The sequence below is a fragment of the Ictidomys tridecemlineatus genome, chromosome 10 (genome assembly GCF_052094955.1).
Source record: "Ictidomys tridecemlineatus isolate mIctTri1 chromosome 10, mIctTri1.hap1, whole genome shotgun sequence".
NCBI lineage: Eukaryota > Metazoa > Chordata > Mammalia > Rodentia > Sciuridae > Ictidomys > Ictidomys tridecemlineatus.
The window spans coordinates 90,363,891-90,387,318 of NC_135486.1; the positions used below are offsets into that span (position 1 = coordinate 90,363,891).

Genomic DNA, 23,428 nt, shown 5'->3' on the forward strand with positions numbered 1-23,428 from the left:
AAGATCTTGCACAGGAAGGACATATTAGAAGTGACTTATTTTTCCCCTTTATTTCATTTGTAAAATGGAGAGTGAAGTATTAAAAACTATGGCCAGAAACCAGGAGCACAGCGTTACAAAAGACAAATGGCTGAAGTGCGCTCCTTGCTGTTTTACTCTCTGGGTGTGGGCAGTTTGATATGCTTCTACCACTGCCTGACAGCATTTGCATATACCAGGACAAGTGATTTGAACATTTGGAGGGTCCTTGCATTTAGAAATGTTGACAATGTCTTGTGAATGGGTGTGTGGGCAGTATTATGGTCCTTTCTAAGGATTAGGAGCAGTTCTTCAAATGCCTGGTATTTATAGACAAATTCCATTCAGGAGCAGTGTCCTCTTGACTGAAATGCTACAGGCAATGTGAAACTTACCACATTTATTTAAACAAAGATTTTATTAAACAGCGGCTCTGAGCATAAAAGCATAGTGTATCTTTGGTTCATAAGCTTCTTAAGTGAGTAGGTAGGGTAAAAATCTTAAGTCTGAATTCTGGCTTTACTACTTACTTGTTCTGTGATCTAACAGATCAATAGATTTTCATGTGCTTCTTGACCCAGGCTTCCCCTGCTCGACAGGAGGATTACAACACCTCCCTCGTATTCTGATTGGTAATTAATGATATAAAGAACATAATAGGAATTCAATAAATTTTAGTTAAATGTAATTGAGTAATCAAAAGAGCATTCATTAGTTACTCACTTATATGTCTTATGTAGGAATTGCACAAAGTAAGCTTCATAGATCTTGGAATTTCGATTTCTTGTAGGAGTATTCAAGCTTAGATTCACCTGTGAGGAGACCTAAACTCAAGTCTGAGCTTGTATTATGACTGGGAAGCTCCTAGTACCTCTGTGGCCTCAGTTTCTTCTGTCAAATAATGCATTATTCTAGAAGACTAATTTCTAATTTTTGATTTCCAGGACCATTCAGTGCATATAGACAAGAATACAAGGGAATTTATAAAGATATATGGCAAGATTTTTTTTCTTGAGAGAAAAATCTTGAGCAGTTCACGATTGTGTTAGACTAGAGTGATAAGTTGAGGGAAGTTAAAACACCAAGAATGTGGGGAAAGATATTACTTTAATCAATTGAAGAAAGGTTTCTAGAGAAACTTGCGTCACAAGCTGTTTAATTTTGAAAAGTATGGCTTAAAGGACAACAGAGGAATGGTTTAACGCTCATGCTCTTGCTTTTCTTTTTCTGGTGCTGGGGATGGAACCCAGGGCTAGACAAATGCTCTACCACTGAGCTGCATCCCCAGCCCTCATGGTTTTACTTTGACTTGGATTGGGATTTAAGAAAGGCATAGTGCAGGGTACATAATTTGGCTGTAGTGGATCTTGAGACTGGTTCACGGGGCAGCTATTATCTCTCGAGGACCTTTAGGGCAAATGGAAGAATTATCACTGAAGGCAATGGTCAGAGACAGGTTATTCAATGGCTATACAGCACATGCATCCACCAGAAATAACTGGAAGATTCCGGAAAGAGAAAATGAATTCTTGGAGAGAAAAGGTGATAGAATAAATCATGTGGTATTGCAAATACTTAGAAAAGACAGGCATAGGAGCTGGGGTTGTGGCTCAGCAGTAGAACACTCGCCTAGCATGTGTGAGGCCCTGGGTTCGATCCTCAGCACCACATAAAAATAAATAAAAAAGGTATTGCGTCCAACTACAACTAAAAAATAAATATACATTTTTTAAAAAAAGACAGGCAAAATACAGGACACAATATTGAATTCCATTCCTCCATTAACTCCTCCAGTTTGGGAGTCTGGCCTTGAGGAGTACAAGTGGCTTTTGATAGCTGACACTGAATTCATATTCCATCCATTTTAAGTTCTCTTTCCCAGAGAAGTAGTGTCACTTAACTTACAGATTTCTTAGGGTAAATAGTGAGACAACCAATGTAGTAAAGTCTACCTTGGACTTGAAGACTGTGATAATTAGCAGTGGGGAATACCAGATTTCAGTGACATCTCAGTGGGATTTTTTTTTTAAGAAAATCTTGTGTTTAAAATTATTCTTCAAATCCTACAAGATTTGGTTCTAGATATCTTGTCTATCCATTTTTAAGCATGGCCAAAAATATATATTTTTTACCACATTATATATTTTTTTACCACATTATATTTTCGAATGTTGTATTTGGAAAAAGCCCCTTCATTACAAAAACAATTATGGTTTTTTAATTCCATTTATAGCAGGATGCTAAGTGTCATCATTCACTGCAATTTTTTTCTAAAGACCTCTAATTTTATCAGCAGTAAAAATATTACAATTTAAATGGTATAATATGTCAGCAGTGTTTATACTGCAGAGAGAATTATGTTACTTCACTAAAAACCAAAATAATGGTTTAGTAGCCATGAAACTCTTAACAGTAGTTAATTTTTCATGACACAACCTCCCATGGTGGTTTTGTTTGTTTGCTGTTCCCACTGGTCAGAAGTGGGCTTCGTGCCTGTCATTTTTGACTGTGATGACACATGGCTGCTCTCACAGACAGCAATGAGTTCATCTATAATCTGTCATAGTGAAACCCATTTAGCAGATTACTTTGAGATCACTTCAGCGGAGTGTAAATGTTGCTGAATCCTTTATGAGGAAAGTCCAGTGTGGCTCACCCACTATCTTCCTGTGAAGGAGACTTCAATGTTACTTTGGCTTGTGTTTTTCTATGTATTTTCCTCAGGGTGCCAACTCTAAAGCAAATTTTCTCCTATCAACTTTTTTTGTTTTTCCAAGCTCTATATTTCTCTTTCATATTTCTCTCTCTCTCTCTCTCTCTCTCTCTTTTTTAAAGGCATTTTCCCATGTTAACATGACTAGCAGATTCCCTGAGGCACTGGAGGCGGTGGCCACTCTACCTCTTAACCTCACATCTGTTGGGTGGCAGCATTTTTTCCTGGGGATATCTGAGTGGGTCCATCAGGGGGCAGTTAGTAAAACACCCATTCTCTGTTCAGAATGGGTTTGTTTCCTGGACCTACCATGAGCTCAGTATATTTCCAGATCTGCTTTTCTATTAAAAAAAAAAAAAACAGCTGACTTTCATTCATCATGGCTTTTAAAAAGATATTAGTATCCAAGTAATTGATACTTTCCAAGCTGTTAAGCGTCTTGCTGTTGAATGCTGATCTTGGGAGGTTGATGACTGATTTCAGCTGGGAAGCCAACTTGGCAAGCATCTGTGCAGCTGACATTTTTTTCAGTGACCACTCTCTGCCTTTTCAGGAAGAATTAAACGACCACTGATTACAAAGGAACAGTAAACTGGGCGCCCTGGTGCACACCTACAATCCCAACAACTCAGGATTTCAAGTTTGAAGCCAGCCTGAGCAACTGAGGGAGACGCTTTTGTAAAATAAAGTAAAAAGGGCTAATGATGTAGCTCAGGGGTAAAGCACCCCTGGGGTTAATCCGCAGTACCAAAACAACAAAACAAAACAAAAACCTGTAGAATATGCTGGCAAGTACAGATACTTTAATTTTTGTTTTTTGCACTCTAGAATGATTAGTAGATATATTTTTTACTTATAGTCTTTATTTCATCCCATCAAGAAAATTAGAACTGAGGGATCCATTTTTGTCCCAATCATAAATGGTATGATTTTATGGTATGCCTTAAAGAAATCTCATAATTTATTAAGTAAAGCAGGTATTAAGGGAGATGTCCAAATGTTAATCTATAAACATTTTATCGATACTTTTTTTAACTTTTTCATATATTAATGTTGAATCTAATATTTAAAAAAAACAGGAAATTATTCTATAGTAGTTTGATTACAAATTTACAAATAACGTAGTAGTTATTCTCATTATTAGGAGGTGATATAGGAAATTAATATTTTGCTACCAAACACAATAAGAAAAAAAAGTGCATTCTTAAATGTAAATCAGGATTTCCCTCTTTTTTTGTCCTTTTGTTTGTTTGTATATAAAATAAAAAGCTGAAAGTTAAGAGAGTGAATTTATATACATGAGATTTGGTGAACAAACTGAAACTTCTTTCATAAAACAGGACCAAAAACATTTTTAAAAATTATTTTGATACGGTTAATTGAACTCAATGTTTGGACTGAAAATATCTAAGCTATTTTAAAACATGCAAAAATGTGCTGTGGGTATATTTCAGTGGAAGAGCGCTTATATACCTACCAATGCACGAGGCCCTGGATTCAACCCCCAAGCACTGCAAAAATAAATAAATAAGTACTATTTTAAAAATGCAAAAATCCGTCTGTCTCAATTTCCCCCCAGTATTAGTAACTCAACAGATGTGCATTATCTTCTTATAAAACTGTGCCTTTTGTCACAGAGTGAATACTGTATCATTATGTGTTGTTGCATAGTATTTCTCAAATATGATGCAGGGTTGAATTTATATGATTTACAGTGTGAACCAACACAATGTTGTAAAAAAATGAGTTAATATAGACACACTGTATCATTTGAAGGACATTCATGAATGGGAAAATTAAATGGTTAAAATGATTAACCTTTGGAAGTATATAATCATAAGTAAATATATTAAAATTTAAACTTATACTTTTCTAGAAGTTAGAAATTAATCTACTTTATACATCCAGATGCTTCAGCATTGCAGAATTGAAAGGATTAAAAACTGAATCCCATGGCTTTTCATGCCATGTACAGACTGATGTCACTCAAGTAATTGGTCCAGTTCGGCACTGTCCTTTGAATCTTTGCTATGACATTACCTGTGCCTCTGGGCCACCAAATCTTCTCTTTCTCAGGCCCCATATATCTCACTGAATATTAACTCCCTTCTTCCAGTTCCTCGGATAAACCAGGCTTCATTCCTGACTTCCCTCTACCTCACACCCGTGGCCTCCCCATCAGCAAATTCTGTTAGTGCTATTGTTGAAATATATCCAGAAGCTAACCACTTCTCCAAGTGTCCTCCACTGTCACCCGACTGACAACCTTAGCCTCCTAACTCTTTTTCCCTCCTAACTATTCTTTTTTACTTACAATGTGTTCTTCCCACTGCTTCCAGTATCACTAATATGTCACCCATGTCACTCCAGTATTTGGAAATCTTCAGTGCCTTTTGGTCTCACCTCCTATGTGGTCTTCAAAGTCCTGTGTGCTCTGGGCCCTACTTCATTTCCTCTCATCTCTTTTTCTCTTTAGCTTTTACTATGTTCTTTTTTTTTTTTTCCATACATGACAATAGTGGAATGTATTATACTCATTATTACCCATTTACAGCACAAGTTTTCTTAACTCTGTATATAAAGTATGTTCATGCCAAATTATGCCATTATATATGTACTCTTTTTTTGCATTACAATTCTTAATACACATATATACCACAATTTTTCATATCTGTGTTTGTATATAAGGTATGTTGACATCAACTTCAAATCTTCTTCATGTATTTTGTATAATGATGACTATCACATTCCCCTATTCTTGCTATTCCCCTTCCCCCTCCCTTTCCTCCCACCCCTCTTCCCTATCTAGAAGTAATCTTCCTCCCATGCTCTCCCTCCCTACCCCACTTTGAATCTCTCCCCTTATATCAGAGAAAACATTCAGCATTTGTTTTTTTGGAATTGGCTGACTTCACTTAGCATAATCTTCTCTAACACCATCCACTTACCTGCAAATGCCATGATTTTGTTCATTTGTTAGTGCTGAGTAATATTCCATTGTGTATAAATGCCACATTTTTTTATCCATTCATCTACCAAAGGACATCTAGGTTGCCACCACAGTTTAGCTATTATGAATTGTGCTTCTATAAACTTTGATGTGGTTGTGTCCCTGTAGTATGCTGTTTTTAGATCCTTTGGGTACAGTACAAGAAGAGGAATAGCTGGGTCAAATGGTGGTTCCATTCCCAGATTTCCAAGGAATCTCCATACTGCTTTCCATATTGGCTACACTGATTTGCAGTCCCACCAGCAGTGTATGAGTGTGCCTTTTCCCCCACATCCTCTCCAACACTTGTTGTTTGTATGCATAACAGCTGCCATTCTTACTGGAGTGAGATGGTATCTTAGAGTAGTTTTGATTTGCATTTCTCTGATTTAGAGATGTTGAGCATTTTTTCATATATTTGTTGATTGATTGTGTATCCTCTTCTGAGAAGCGTCTGTTCAGGTCCTTGGCCCATTTATTGATTAAATTATTTGTAGGTTTTTTTTTTTTTCTCCTGGTGCTTAGCTTGTTGAGTTCTTTATATACTCTGCAGATTAGTGCTCTATCTGATGTATGAGGGATAAAAATTTGCTCCCAGGATGTAGGCTCCTTGTTCACCTCAGATTATTTCTTTTGCTGAAAAAAAACTTTTTAATTTGACTCCATCCCATTTGTTATATGTTCTTTATTTGTAGTTCCTCAAAGAAACTCATGTGATTTGAAGCCTTTGCATTTGGTCTCTTGCTGTCTTCTCTCTCCCAATATGGCTGGTTCCCTTACTTCACTCAGATCTTTGCTGAAATATTATCTTGTCAGAAAGGTCATTTTTGAACACTCTATCTGAAATGAATTAGCCTACGCACTGTGATTTGCTTTCCTCCACAGTACTGTGTACCCACATACTCCCTCATCTATTACATCCTAATTTGTTACCTAAGGTAAACTGCAATATAAGCTTTATCACAGTTGCTAGGACTTAATGTATTTTGTTACTGCTTATAGCATAAGTGCCTTAAATATTAGTCCTTACAACATAGTAGATGCTCAATAAATTTTTGTCAAATGAATGAAAATTGTGTTTTAGTTATTGGCTTCTACTGAGATGTGTAGGTTTTTTTATGTTTGTTTGCTCATTATTCCTCAATTATTCATGAATGAATGAATGAATGTTACTCATTCATGTCATAAAGCCCATCATTTTGCTTAAATCTGAGACATTATTGATATATGGATAAAAAAACAAAGCCTTTTATTTTTTAATGCTGTGTATTAATTAGCTTTAAAAGCACAGCATATATTTTATCCCTTGTGGGTAGTGGTTACATTCTAGATTTAAGTTCTTGGGGATTTTTTTTCTTTCTTCTTTTCTTTTTTGTAATTAATGATTTTCTAGTTTCCAAACAAAATTAAATGTTAAGGATAGGTTTGCTTTATAGAGTTAATTGGATGCCTGTTTGTTTGTTTTTTTAATAGTATAGTGTTCAACTTAAAAGGAATAGTAGTGGGTGTATTTTAACTTTTTTTTAAATTTTAGCATTTTAAGAGTGTTTCCTTCCTTGTTTATAAACCTCTTTGCAAACACAGTGGAGACTTAATTACCATGTAAGTTACTCTCATGGATACTTCATGTGTAATGAAGTATTTAAACTCAGATTGATATTGATAAGAAAATGATCTATACCATTAACCAAGTTGTTAATTGAAATATTTTTTTTCTTCTTTATCTCAACTTTTGGTACATCCCTTTCTTCTTCTCTTTTATGATATTTTATTGTCCCCATTAAGTTAGATTCCTAGTTCCTCCTTAGATAGAAATATGCAATATATTTTATTTATAAATGCTTAGTTGCATAATTCTAAAAGATTTCTGGTTTGAAATATCAGGTGGCCTGTAGCTCTCTACACATGACTAGGACTTTTAGGACATAGAGAACGTGCGTCACAGGCTGCATGGTCTCTTATAGGGAAAAATGACAGCAGGAAAAAGAATTGATATCAAGCTTCACGTTTCTGGGAACTTTGCATGCCAGAATAGAATAATGTTAGTGTTTGCTTAAGGAGTCTTGAGGTCAGCATCCATCCGTAGCACCTTGTGAGCCATTTTTCAATCATGTGTTTGTTCTTTATATTTGTTTTTGATCAAATCTAGATTTCCAAGTCAAAGATGCCACATTCAGCAATCGCTTTTCATCAGACTTAGGAGAGCATTTGATGAGAATGCCTGAAAGCTTTCAATTTAATAAGCTCAAAGTATTATAGCAGTGTAAATTATCCTTTCTGCTTTAAACCTTGCAAACATGGCCTTGTTTGTCAGTTTTTAAACTGTGATGAATGTTTCCAATAAACCAGGCTGAGAAAATAAAGAGGAATAGTTGTTTATGGAAAGATTATTAAATAGATGATTGTGGATTATCATTCTTTATTCCTGAGAGAAATTAATAAGCTCACAATTTTTAGGACAGAGGATAGAATTCCAGTGCAGATCTTTTTCTCTTCTGCCATCTGAGGTACTCAAGCACTCCGTCCTCTAGGGTTATTGTTTGTTGTGTGAGGCAAAACTGCACGTCTTATTGCTCATTTTTGGTTTTGTTTTGCCAAAAACAATAAGGATACTGAGGCCATTTTCCAAAAGAGCTTTCTCTGGAATGTTCTAACTGAAAAAGAATAAGATATCCTGATTGAAAATTATTAATACTGATGGCAAAAGACATTTGGGGCCGTCATTTTGAAGAAGGGGCTATTTCTCTAAATATGTGTCTTTATTTACAAGGGAAAGAAAACTCATTTTGTATATATTGACAAGTTAGAATTTTTTGTTACCAACAGGTTTGGCAAACATCGGAAAGATGACAAGATTGAGAAAACGGGTAAAATAAAAATACAGGACTCCTTTACGTCAGAAGAGGAGAGAATACGAATGAAGCAGGAACAGGAGAGGTAGACTTTAGTTATTTTGTTTAACGTCATTAGAAAGAGGTTCTGTTTCTTTCTTTCTGCTTTCTTTTTATAATGTTAATATTTTGCATTTAATTTTATTTTCTGTGTCAATCTAAATACTGATGGTTATGAGGTGACTGTATTGTAATGAAGGTTTTGTTGTTGTTTTTTAAAGAGAGAGAAAGAAAACCTTATTTGAGCCAAAGTGGATGTCAGTGGTTTTAGTTCAGAACTTTTACCTGGGAGGTAGGAGAATACATTAATACTGAATTTATCATTGCTTTAAATATACAAAAAAATGTTTAAAATCCTGCCTCAACGAATTGTGAGAATGCATTATATGAAAGTAATACTTAAGAAATACTCATTTGAAAATAATTTGAATTTTTATATCTCCTTTTGAATCTCTTAATTCATAATAAGAATTCAGAGCTGTTAGTTTTTCACATTTTTTTCTTTCCAATGTGACATTTGTTTCCTAATTCTTCTATTTCACTATCTTCATATTTTGTGCTGTTTTTCCACTTATGTTTTCTTCCATCTTCCAGAAAGATGGTTGTTTATTGTTAGATCATTCCATGTTGAGAACCCAAAGACCAGTAAAATGAATTAAGAGTTACTTTAAACAGCCACTTGAAAACTACTTTTATAAACTGATAAGGATTTCCTTATTAAAATTCCAGGGAATGAGAAAGCAATGTTACATTTTTGTTATTGGAGTTTACAAGGCTCACAGTGAACTCCTCTTTGTACTATTGTATTTGATTGATGTTCATAGTGGCCAAAGCAAGGGACACTATGTCTATTTTACTTTGAATAATCTGGGGTTTAAGTGAGTTTATGGTACCTTGATCAACTTTATAAAGCTAAATCTTGTCCGGAACTAGGATTTTAAACCCACAATCTTGAGGTCAAATTCAATGTTTTCTCACAATTCTAGAGGTAGGGTGCTTTTAGTCTTATAGCAATGAATGAAACAAACTCAAAATGTTATCCCAGGATGGTTTTCTTTAAAGGAGATTAGTGTTTGGATATTTTTATCCATCTTTTCAACACACTTAAGGCTTTTTGGTTCCCATTTTTTTGTGCATGTGTGTTTTTGTTTCATTGTTGTCTGAGTGGAATGATGACTCTGATTCTCTGTAACTTTTCAAAATACATACATAGGAAAAACATGGAGTTTTATGATGTAAGTCTGGGTTTGTTCTGCTGGTTCATTCCACAATTTTATTTTTAGTTATTTTTGGTTTTGGCAGTGCTGAGAATGAAATGCAAGGATTCCTGTGTGCTATACAAGTATTCTTGCTGAGTTATACATCTCAGTCCCCAATTTTAGGGTTTTTTTATTTTAAATATTTATTTTTAGATTTTTAGGTGGGCACAATATCTTTATTTTATTTTTTATGTGTTGTTGAGGATCAAACCTAGCTCCTCACGCTTGCTAGGCGAGCACTCTACCACTGAGCTACAACCCCAGCCCAAGTTTTAAAAATCATGTTGCCTTATTTATCAGGACTTCCATCAGTTCTCATGAATTTTGAGATTTCCAAACTTATTAGTAAGCTCACAATTTTTAGGATAGTGGATAGCATTGCTTTGCATGCACAGTATGACATTTAATTGCTCAGAAGATAAACTTTTCTCCTAAAGAGTTTCCTGTGCCTAAAAAGAGAACATACCAGGTAAACGTATGTGCTCAGATTCAGCCACAGGCAAGCATGGCATTTAGTTAGAGCAATCAGAGCAATAGAAAGAACCATTCTACTTTTTCCATCTCTTAAAACCTGCCAAAGGGGATAGGTTCATTAATCCTGTACCATTTTTCATATCTAAATATTCCTGCTTTGCAGTTTAAGGTGACTTATGGTTTCAATGCACAATTCTATCAACATTTCCCAAAATGCTTTTATAATGCATCGTCAGATATTTCCAGCCAAACAATGATTTTTACATAATGGTTTCACTTGTATTATTAATTTGCCTAAGGCACCATTCACTTCTCAGTTTTGCTTTTAATCTCCATCTCTGTACCTCTAATGATGCAATACTTCTGGGAACTAGGTTGGTCATAATGAATTTACAGTGTACAGGGGGCTTAGAGTAAAAATCTTTTAGGGTCAAGGAACAAGTGACTAGTCCATTAAAAAAAATCAATTAGGATCATAATTTAAGAGAATTATTGCACTTTGACTTTGTACTTTAACAACAATTTTTACAAGTGTGTTTTGTTTAAACTCATGGATTTTGAAATAGAGCAAGTGAATGCATGAGACTTGTCGGGGTACACTAAATGGAGTGTGTTTGTCATTTTGGTATGGTGTCTCTTCTTTGTATGCCATCTCTTCTGTTCCTTCTGTTGACATTGGCAATGGAGTGCTCCTTTTGAGAATGGAAACTGCAGCTTCTTTAGGAAACATTTGATTAGAGGAATAGATGAAAATAAATCAACCTCTGCTTATGTTCTCATCACAGCTTTTCCCTCTGCTTACTGGCAGTGAAATATTTCCTATAACATTATTTTCCACTGTAACTATTGGAGTTCCAAAAATCATTTTGGCTGATTCCATATAAAAATAGAAAACCTGACATTCCTTAGTTATGAGTTATGACATGTCCACAAACAAATATTTTTTCACCCACATACATCTGTGCAGCCTGAATATTACTTAAGATATAAATATTGAAAAATTGAAAGGATGGTGAGTGTGATTTAAAATGTTTTTCCTACAATGTTAAGATTTATTCTGATGGTGCAAGTAAACTAGATTCTTCTCAGCCTGGATCTAAGATTAAATTTGATTTCATTCTTACTAACTTCTTCCTCTTCCTTCCACTTGCTGCCAACCCTGGTTTTTGAGTAAATGCTGTCCAAATGGAAGCAATGGATGAGAAACATCCCCGAGTGGGTCTGTCTGCTGGCTCTGCTAGGGCTGCCTGCCACAAGCTTGAGCTCCCACAACCCAGTTCTCTTCTTTAGAAGAGAGAATCTGGGTGATGCCAAGGGTGAAGTTAAGTAGTCTTGAGTTTTGCTATTTTGATTTACTGTTGAGAGCCCTGAACCTGGGTACCTAGCCTTTCAGAGATGCTATTGGGCCCACTGAGCATAGGCTAGCACATGGGAAGCAAGGCCGGAATGCAGTGCTCAGTCTTTTTCTAGTTGATCTTTCAGGCATGCCTAGAGATAGCAGCATCCCGGTTTGAGCTTCAAAACCAAATAATAGAACACGTTCAATTAAATGATCTCTGTAACTTCAAGTCTACTTAGCTTCCTTTATGAAACACAATGGTAGATTCCTCTGTTGACCAAGTATCAGTAGTAATGCTTTGGCCTTCTGTTTTGCTACAATGATATCTCCACTGATGGTAAATGGTAGTATATATACCATTAGATATATACATTGTGACAAAGGGCATCCCCAACAGTATTTAGCAGGAGAAAAAAGGGTTAAGCAGTAGTGTTTAGTGTGTACAGATATGTTTCAGAAATACTCAGTTAAACCAATTTACTCATGTTTCTTTATTTCATTATTTCTCAAATCCTCATTAAGTTGATATGTATTGTAAAGCCCCAAACCAATCATAGAGAATCATTCTCCCAACTTAGAGAAGACATCAACCCAATAGAGAAGATATCCACCCATTCCACCCCTTTTTGTTCTTCTTGGACACTAACATCATTCAGAATTCCTAGATTCCTGGGGAAATACTGATGTGAAGTAAAGATATGGCTCCTGGTTCAACCTATCCAGCTCAACTCTACTAACTGGCTCTAGAAACTGGAGGTGATTTTTTTGTAGAGCTATGGTACAGTTTAAAGCTAGGGTTGGGACACCCCTCTACTTTATGGATTTTATTTTGTGCATTCATGAATCTAATACTGTTCGTCTTTCTTTTTCAGTTTTCTCTTTTCCAAGTACTTCTCCCCTGCTTAAAGCTCTTGGTACTAAGATAATATAATTCTAAAACTACAAAAACTGTGGGGGGAAACTTATAAATTTAAAATAGGAAAACAAAAAATTTATCTGTATTCATACCACTAGTTAAATATTTGTGTATGCTACTCTGATTTCTTCTTATAAAATACATATGTCCATATACATATACTTTAAAAAGTTGGCATCTATTTGCTGTTTGATTTATTTTGTGTTTTTATGTATTTTTAGATAATCATGTTGAATATTTTCTGGAACAGGGTAATGTGTATGTGAATAGATAGATAAGGACAGAAAGAATTAAAGACAGTCTGAAAGATGAAATTGTAGCGTATATTTCTGGCCAAATTCCTTAACTCTCATATAATATTTATGTCATATGTTATTCATTCTTTTAAGTGAGTATTATAATGGTAGCTGGCTCACATTTTATATTTATTTGGCAAAGTTATAGTTGTTACAATATTATTATCTATATCTATATAGTAAGTTGTGCTTGGAAATATTTCCAAGAATTCTGATGCTTGTAGTGGAGATATGAAAAAGTTAATGAATTTCTTATAAAATCCTCCCAGTCATGAGAAGTATTTTCAAATCCATTATTCAATGTTATAATCATCATTTGAAGCCTTGGGTTTTTAGCCTTAGACTGTTGAGCTATCTGTGTCTTTAACACTTTTAGTTCTTGGTTTGTCATTTGGCAAGTTTTTCTGGCATTCTGCATACAGCTCCCATTCATTAGAATTCTCTCTTCCTAATTTTACCAACATTTATTTCATTTTGACATTGTTTCCTTACCTTCATTAAGAGAAAACATGTAATGTGTTAACATTTTAAAAATTGACCAAAAGGCTGGGGTTGTAGCTCGTGGCACAGTGCTGCCTTGCATGCACAAGGCCCTCACTTCTAGCCCAGCAGTGCCAAAAGAAAATATGTAAGACAGTGAGTTGTGAATCTATGACTGCAGAGCTTTGCAAAGGGCAGACCAGTGGGCCCAGAGTTAACAGTGAATGTTCCCTAAAGATGACAGTTTGGGGGCTAGGTCTAGTTTCCAACAATATGTCCGATTTAGCAAAATTATAGTAGGTGGGGGGACAAGTGAAATTGCATCTCATTAATACTAATGAGATGATATCAGTTTTAAAATATACAATGGTGAAAGTTGAGAAACAGATAAAAGAAGGTATTCACAGTGTTACTTACTAGTAACACAATCATAATTTTTAAAGAATTCAAGCACTTAAAAGACTATCCATCCCTTTCTGGGTATGGTGGTGGACACCTATAATCTCAGTGGCTTTCGTGGCTGAGGAAGAATGATCACAAGATCAAAGCCAGCCTCAGCAACTTGGCAAGGCCCCAAGCAATTTAGTTACAGCCTGTCTCAAAATAAAAAATAAAAAAGGACTGGGGATGTAGCTCAGTGGTTAAGCTCCCCTGGGTTCAATCCCTGGTACCAAAACAACAACAAAAAAGACTGCCTAGACACCATGGTATAGGGATTGAATATGGGAAGAGTTCAGTCTACATCACCCCAAAAATATAAATAAAATAAATTAAAGGCCAATTTCTATGTGTTCTAGTCTTTATTTCTTTTTTAAATGTACCTTTTATTGAAGAAGCTTCCTATCTTTGGAGGTAGAGGCATTTTGTGATCTAACTGAGTAATTTTAGTACAGCAGTGATTTTTCTATCCTGAAGAGTTGATCAGGCAGTTGTGATTCCCATGCATCCTACCTTTCCTGGATATGTAAAGACTATACTTCGTAGTCATAAAAAAGTTCTTTTCATTTTGGTCTACTGCAATTAGTGCTAAAAGCCATTTATTGTAAAAAGCAAAAATACTAATGAATAGAAATGTTACAAGAACAGAAGTCTTGTGTGTTTTATCTTCATCATGCATCATCCATTTTAATTAGAGAAAAGGGTGGTGAGCACTGTGACAAGAGACTAGAATTAAAATCATTAATTGATGTCAAGCTGAAGAGAGACTGTTAGCATGAATTTAGTGACAGCAGGAAAGAAATTAACCTTATTACTTTATTTAGTATATTACATTATTTTGTGTATTATTTTCTATGCAGGTTCAAGGCAATTTCATTATCATAATGGAAAAGACTTTTTTTTTACAAAAAGGAAAGGTGTGAATATTTATGTTTCAACATAACAAACTGAAATAATAAGTTCTTCACTATTTTTTAAGTCTTGATAAAACGTTTTAATTGTTGTTTCAATTTTTTTCTTCAGATTTCAAGGATAGGGAAATAGTATATGCTATTGTCCATCAATGTCAGTTCTTACAGCTGCTTGCACTAATTTAAACCTCAGAATAGTTCTTTTGTTTGTAATTGGGAAGGACTCTCTGGGATGCATAAAGCAATAGACATTTATTTCTTTGGCTAAGTTTTGGACTAATCCATTTCTTCTGTCATTGCTGAGGGTTGGTCTGAGATAAATGGAATGGATAATGCTGAGCAACAACCTGACTGTTGAGGAAAACTAATGACTCCTACATCTTAGAGATAATTTGTGACCTTGGGGTCACAATAAAAGAATGGAGGGGGTGTCCTTTTATAGCATTGACCATCTGGAACCATTAGGAGCTCAACTGCAAGATACTATCTCTTTTTAAAGTTTCCTTAAGAAACTATGGTATTTTTATTAGGACACTGAAAATATTTTTTCCCCTGAGCCAAATATTATTTTTTTTGAACTAAGTTTCTCCACAAAGAATGAAATATATAATATAGATTTGAATGTTCTCTTTTTTTTTCAAATTACACAGAAAAATATTTGTGGGGGGGGTCAACTTCTAACAAATCACTATGAGAAGAAGTGCTGGTAGTCTTACAAAGTCTACTTTGTAATAAATAAGACATTCAACTATAGAAGAGTATAATAAAGAAAATCAGTGACTTTTATTAACTTTGCTCCCAAAACCTACAGTACACTTCTAGTTTTTAAAATTGGATTTTCTCTGTCATTTGCTTAGCAAATTTTTTTTAGCATTCATTTTTAGAATGAACTTTGAAGTGCACTGTAGTTCAGGCTGGTAACTGGGTTGATTAGCCTTTGCAGTAGCAATCCTCCCTTGGTGGATCATAGGGATGCTACAGTTTTATGCTAAGGTTTTCATGACCAGCATAAACTGTCACCCGGTTAGTTAAAAGGAATGTTGTGATCAGCCTTCAAAACTTGGGGATAAAATACATTGTTGATGACAAGGTAAGCAATAAAAATATGATTTCTTGTATTATTGAAGCTTAAAGAGAAAAAAAATCAGTGTTTTTAGGAGGTAGTATAGGTGGGACTGTGATGTTCATTGGATTCAATTTGGGTAAAAGAAAGCAATTAAGAGCTGTGCTTTGTGAATAATACCTCAGGCTGATGAGTGTTTCTTTGGAGATAATGACCTCTTAGAAACTGACCCTCAGTGAATGTGTGTGTGTGTGTGTGTGTGTGTGTGTGTGTGTAGTTTGGAAAAAGAAGAGCATTCAAATCCAGGACCATCAGTATATAATTAAACTGGGGTACAAGAAGTTTGGGGAGATTATTTGGGAATGTGCTTACTTTGAGAAGACTATGTTCCCATTCTCTTTTTATGATAACTTCCTAGGAGTACTGTACTTCCAAATGGATTATTTCCACTTTTTGTTTGTATGTGGTGCTGAGAATAGAACCCAGTGCCTCATACATGCTAGGCAAGCGTTCTACCACTGAGCCACAATCCCAGCCCACTCCTTTGGTTTGGAAGGTTCTCCAAATTTAAAAATTTGGACTTTATATTTATATAATGATGTTTATATCTATTTTTCCATCAAAATTCATCATGTTCTCAAACTTCAAGACTTATGTGAATGCTGAGGACCACTGGATATTTCCTATGATTATTTGATTCTCTGATAATGACCAAATACAGTCGTAAAGTGGGTTGTTGGATAAGTGAGAATTGAGCTTCAAGTTAATATCCTGTTGTGTTAAAGAAAGAACTAATTTCCTTCTTTCTGCTAGCTATTTTTTTTCTCCCCTGACTGAATCCAGTCAAAAAGACAGTGTGTTGCAAACAATAAAACTATCTCTCAACTTAATGTAGACTTTCCATCATGGATGTTTAGAATTTAGTGATAACTGGCTTTTATAATAACATAACTTTTATAAAAGCATTTCTATCAAAATTGCTCTTAAATAGGTAAGTAGTGTATAATAAAAAAGCTCTGATAATTTTAGCTAAATTTGACATTAGACTTTGAATTGCTATTTCTCTTGTGTATTCTGTCCGTGGGACTTATGTTTATTTGGATCTGGGATCTCCTGATAAAAATTCCTCGTTTTCCAGTATTCTCTTGATCTAAGGAAGTCATTAGTTCTCAACTCAGGAAATAAGGTTCTTCTCCAAAGTTCTGGGAATATGAAAAACACTTTTGATTGTCCCCATTGCTCAGGGACACTGCTTAATTGCGTGTGCCTGGAATCCCTGTTGTGCTAGGTATCCTGTACAACCACAAATAGCTCCTTCTTAAATGTCACTAGATGCCTGCTGAGTAAAACTGGGCTAGGTGAATTTAAGTATTTTCATTTTATAGCTGCAAAATAAGAAAAACTAGGGAAATCTGACCCTCAGAGTCCAACATTTTGAAAATCAAGACTGAAGTAATGGTGATAGCTAGGCGTAAGGAGATAAGTAGCATGTGACACTTTTCTAGAATTAAAAAACTATTTTAAAATTATTTTAGATTCATAGAAGTTGCAAAGATAGTACAGTGAGGTGTTATGTACTTTCATCTAGGAACTCCAGTGGTTACAACTGATTTAACTGAAGGATACATCAGAGCCAGGAAATTGACATTGAGTGATATTCTGTGATACAGATGAACCCCAGTTTTCTTTTTTTTTTTTTCTTGCCTGTTGTGCAATATCTCTGTTATTTCTGATTTTGAAGTAAATGGCTATGAACAATTGTGTGCAGATTTTTTCTTGGACGTAAATTTTCTTTCTTTGGGATAAATACCCAGAAGTTCAATTGCTGGGTAGTATGTTAAGTGTGTTTAATTTTTAAGAAGCTACCAAACTGCTTTCCAGGGTGGCTGTACTATCTAATATTTAATGGCAGTGTGTAAGAGACCTAGTTTCCTTTTATCCTTGCCCATCTTTGATATTGTCACTATTTATTATTTTTTAAAATTTTTATTTATTTTTTATTTTTTTATTAGTTGCTCAAAACATTACAATGATCTTGACATATCATACATTTGATTCAAATGGGGTACATAATCTTATTTTTCCACATGTACAGATTGCAGGATCACATTGGTTATATAGCCACGTTTATATAGAGAGCCATACTAGTGTCTATTGTATTGTGCTACCCTTCCTATCCCCCCGCCTCCCCTCCCCTCCCATCACCTCTTTCTACCCAATCTACTGTGACACATATCTCTCTCTCTTTTTTCTTCCTCCTCACACTATCTTATATGTAATTTTGCATAACAATGAGGGTCTCCTACCATCTTCCATGCAATTCCCCTTCTCTCTCCCATTCTCATGCACCTCTCATCCCTATTTAATGGCAATATTTGTCTCATGCTCTTTCTCCCTGCTTTGTTTTGAGTCCCCCCCCCCTTATATCAAAGAAGACATTCTGCATTTGTTTATTAGGGTTTGGCTAGCTTCACTTAGCATAATGTGCTCTAATGCCATCCATTTCCCTGCAAATGCCATGATTTTGTTATTTTTTAGTGCTGAGTAATATTCCATTGTGTATAAATGCCACATTTTTTGTTATCCATTCATCTATTGAAGGGCATCTGGGTTACTTCCACAGTCTAGCTATTGTGAATTGTGCTGCTATGAACATTGATGTAGCTGTGTCCCTGTTATATGCTCTTTTAAGGTCTTTTGGCTATAGTCCGAGAAGGGGAATAGTTGGGTCAAATGGTGGTTCCATTCCCAGCTTACTATTTTTTATTTTAACTGATCTACTAGGTATCTAATGTAGCTCATGGTAGTCTTAATTTGCATTTCCCTAATGGCAGGTGATGGTGAACATTCTTCTGTGTCTTTATTTGTCAGCTATATATCCTCTTCAGTGAAATCTTCCTTTGTATTTTTGGCCTATGGATTGTTTTCCTATTGTTGCATTATGAATATTTTTTAGACTTTGTGAGATAAGTGATTTGTGGATATTTTCTCCCCATTTGCACCTCTCTCTTTATCTTCTAAATAGAACTTTTCACAGAAGAAGAGTTTGTAATTTTTGTGATGTTGAATTTATATATTTTCTTATTTTATGGGTAGCAGTTTTGGTATCATTTCTACGAACTCTTCACCAAAAACTAGATCCTAAAGATATTATTCTATATTTCCTGATTAATTTTTGTAGTTTTACATTTAAACCTATGATCTATTTTTATTTTATTTATTTTTTTACCAAACTAATATAAAGTCTTTATTTATAAGTAATTAATTTTTTAAATTCTTTTTTATTTTTTATTTATATATGACAGTGGAATGCATTACAATTCTTATTACACATACAGAGCACAATTTTTCATATCTCTGGTTGTATACACAGTATATTCACACCAATTCGTGTCTTAATACCTGTACTTTGGATAATAATGATCATCACATTCCACCATCATTAATAACTCCATGCCCCCTCCTTACCCCTCCCACCCCTCTGCCCTATCTAGAGTTCGTCTATTTCTCCCATGTTCCCTCTCCCTATCCCATTATGAATCAACCTCCTTATATCAAAGAAAACATTCAGTATTTGGTTTTCTGGGATTGGCTAACTTCACTTAGCATTATCTTCTCTAACTCCATCCATTTACCTGCAAATGCCATGATTTTATTCTCTTTTATTGCTGAGTAATATTCCATTGTGTATGTATGCTACATTTTTTTTTATCCATTCATCTACTGAAGGGCACCTAGGTTGGTTCCACAGTTTAGCTATTGTGAATTGTGTTGCTATAAACATTGAAGTGGTTGTGTCCCTGTAGTATGCTGTTTTTAAGTCCTTTGGGTATAGACGGAGGAGAGGGATAGCTGGGTCAAATGGTGGTTCCATTCCCAATTTTCCATGAAATCTCCTTACTGCTTTCCATATTGCCTGCACCAATTTGTAGTTTCACCAGCAGTGTATAAGTGCACCTTTTCCCCCACATCTTCGCCAACACTTCTTGTTTGTCTTCATAATAGCTGCCATTCTGACTGGAGTGAGATGAAATCTTAGAGTGGTTTTGATTTGCATTTCTCTAATTGCTAGAGATGATGAACCTTTCTCATTTTTTTGTTGATTGATTGTACATCATCTTCTGAGAAGTGTCTCTTCAGGTTCTTGGCCCATTTATTGATTGGATTACTTGTTGTTTTGGTGCTTAGCTTTTTGAATTCTTTATATACCCTAGAGATTAGTGCTCTATCTGATGTGTGAGGGGTAAAGATTTGCTCCCAAGATGTAGGCTTTCTATTCACCTCATAGATTGTTTCTTTTGCTGAGAAGAAACTTTTTAGTTTGAATCCATCCCATTTATTGATTCTTGATTTAAATTCTTGTGCCACAGGAGTCTTATTTAGGAAGTTGGAGCCTAATCCCACATGATGGAGATTAGGGCCTACTTTTTCTTCTATTAGACGAAGGATCTCTGTAAATCTATGATCTATTTTGAATTAATTTTTGCATAAGGTGTGAAACTTAATTTCAGGATTTCCCCCCTCCCTATTGGTATCCAATTGCTTCATTACTATTTGTTGAAAAATCCATTTATTCTAATGAATTGTTTTTGCACGGTGGTGAGAAATTAGTTGACCATAGTTGTCAACTTCTGGGTTCTTTATTCTGTTCCACTGATCTATGCATCTGTCTTTCTAAAAGTATTATACAGTCTATATTAGAGTAGCTGTATTTTATCTCTTACATTCTAGAGGCGTGATTTCTTTTTCTTTGTTCTTTTTCACAATTGTTTTACTATTCTATCTTTTGTCCTTCCATATTAATTTTATCTCATTTTTATTGTTTTTTTTTTTGTGGTGCTGAGACTCAAAACCAGGTTCTCGTGTACACTAAGCACACACACTATCACTAAGCAACACCCCAACCCAGTATAGATTTTAAAATAATATTGTCAATATCTACAAAAATATTGCTTGGATTTTTATAGGATCTTCATTAAACCTTTATCAGTTTCAGGCACATTGACTTACACATAGAATCTTTCCATCCATGAACAAAGTTACAAGTCTTTTTTGTTGTTGTTGTTTTAAGAAATTCTTTGATTTCCTTCAGCAGCACATTATATAGTAATGGGATACAATGTAATGTTTTGATACAAGTAAATATTGTGTAAAGCTTAAAGAAGGATTAACTATGATTTCCATTTCCTCAAACAATTGTCATTTCTTTATGGTGGGAACATCTATTTTGAGATATACAATATGTCATTGTTAACTGTAGTCACTCTAGTAGTCAACAGAATACTAAAATGTTTTTTCCCTTTCTAATTATAACTTCAAATTATTGACTGACCTCTATCCCTCCTTTTCCTTCCTAGTTTCTGGTAAACACTATTTTATTCATTACTTCTTTGAGATTAACTTCTCATTTCCACATATGAGTGAGATTATGCAGTATTTTTCTATCATTTAACATAATGTTCTCCAGGTTCATCCATGTTGCTGCAAATGACAGAATTTCATTCATTTTTGTGGTTGAATAGTATTCCACTGGGAATATATGCACTATTTTATTTATCAGTTCATCCATTGTTGAATACTTAGGTCAATTCCTTATTATGGCCCTTGTGAATAGAACTGCAATAAACATTTAAGTACAGATGTCTTTATGATATACTGATTTCATTTCCTTTGGATATATACCTAGCAGTGGGATTGCTGAACTATATGTTAGTTCTAATTTTAGAGTTCTGAAGACCATTCATAATATTTTTCATGATAATTGGATAAATTTACATTCCCAGCAATAGCATGTAAAGGTTCCCTTTTCCCCACGTCTTCTCCAAGACTTTACTGTTTTTGAAATAATTATTTCAATTTGTAAGCGTGCAACAAAAATATTTTTCCATCAAAAATCATCAAAATTCTACTGATAGCTAATTATTTTTAGGTAACTAACATTAATATATGGCATAAATTATATCAATATATTGTAAATACTTTAATAAATAATTTAATAAAACCTTAGTAAATTGAATATATGTTCAGTAAAAGTGGTCAGATAAGGCCTACTTTTATTTATTTATTTAGGTACCAGGGATTGAACCCAAGGGTGCCAGACCACTGAGCCACATCCCAAGCCCTGTTTATTTTGAGACAGTGAGAACTAAGTTGTTTTGAGCCTTGCTAAGTTGCTGAGGCTGGCTTTCAACTTGCAATCCTCCTGCCTCAGCCTCCTGAGCCACTAGCATTATATGCATGTCCCACTGCATCTGGCTGCTTGTTAATTTTAATGCAGTCAAATTTATTTCAGAATTTGACTGGATGTGTATTTCTTGTCCTTAAACTCAGAATTCTCTAGTTCTGTATATATCACATGAAATCAACACCACTTTCATTAAGGTGGAATCACTTTTTGCTATTAATGACATGAACAGTGTGAATTCATGTTTAAACTGTAGTATGTTTAATGTTTATGCTTATTTAAAATACACACACACTCATATAGCGTATATGTGTAACTTTTAAAAAAATCAATTCTTGCCTTAATCATGTCATGCCTCACACTATGCAGGTAGATGCCAGAGTCCCTTTGTTCACGATGATTTTTTAATGCTAGTTAATACATGAAAATGTAAACCTAAGATTTAAATTATGAGTGTTTCTTATTGACGTGAATAAAAAGTATCTGAAATTATTTTTTAGCATACATGGCATTACTTGACAATATAAAATATATATAACTTAGCATTTAATACCTCTGCTCTTCCGGTAGCTGCACAGGATAAAATGTATTTTACAACATGTTTTGGTGAATGCTTCTGTATGTAGGTTTTCGAGATGGAATAGTTTCTCTTATTTCATCTTTGTTATAATTTTACAGGATTCAAGCCAAAACTCGAGAATTTAGGGAGCGACAAGCTCGAGAACGTGACTATGCTGAAATCCAAGATTTTCATCGCACATTCGGCTGTGACGACGAGTTGATGTATGGGGGAATGTCTTCTTATGAAGGTTCTCTGGCTCTCAACACCAGGCCCCAGAGCCCAAGAGAAGGGCACATGATGGATGCTTTGTATGCTCAAGTGAAGAAGCCGCGGAATTCCAAACCTTCACCTGTAGACAGGTAGGCTCCAGGGGCGATCCTGGTATTGCTTTCAAATCAGCTTTTATATAGTTTTTGACAAGGGAGTAGATTGTTCATCAATCCTCAAACCTGAACTGCCTGTTATTAATGGCTTTTTAAAAGCTGTTGTGTCTAAAGTATTGAATTTACACAAATCGAAGCCTAATGGAGAGAGCAGCAAGAGGTTTTGATAGCTTTTCTAATGATTCCAACATATTTCATCCTGTTCTTCAAACAGTTTTAGGCCTAAGAACCAACCTTTAGTTTATAACTCAAATAAAAAGCAAACTTGAAATTATGGCCCTTCTACTTAAGCAATATTTGCTTTTATTGCTAGGAGAGGCTCCAGTTAGGGTAATTAACTAGGTGAAGAATGACATGATTTGTTCCAGTTATGATTTAGAAGGGCCACCTTTTTGGGTAACATAATTTTATATTATGAAAGAATTAGTAAATGAGAAATACAGCAGAGCCAGTTTTGAAATTGGTAATTAACAGTCACATAGCACAGGTCTGATTTATATTTACCAATAAAA

At 34.8% G+C, this 23,428-nt stretch overlaps 1 protein-coding gene across 18 annotated transcripts in view; it reads left to right on the forward strand.

Moving 5' to 3' along the window:
• The window catches only part of Pard3 (par-3 family cell polarity regulator), a 669,836-nt gene that overhangs the window by 477,230 nt on the left and 169,178 nt on the right, over positions 1-23,428 (forward strand). For 15 of the 18 annotated variants that reach the window (XM_078023399.1, XM_078023404.1, XM_078023400.1 and 12 more), the window contains 2 exons: positions 8,547-8,657; positions 22,650-22,892. In XM_078023399.1, the coding sequence (XP_077879525.1) occupies positions 8,547-8,657; positions 22,650-22,892 (354 nt within the window). The remainder of the gene's footprint in view (positions 1-8,546; positions 8,658-22,649; positions 22,893-23,428) is intronic. The other 3 variants (XM_078023416.1, XM_078023411.1, XM_078023414.1) reach the window with 1 other exon arrangement.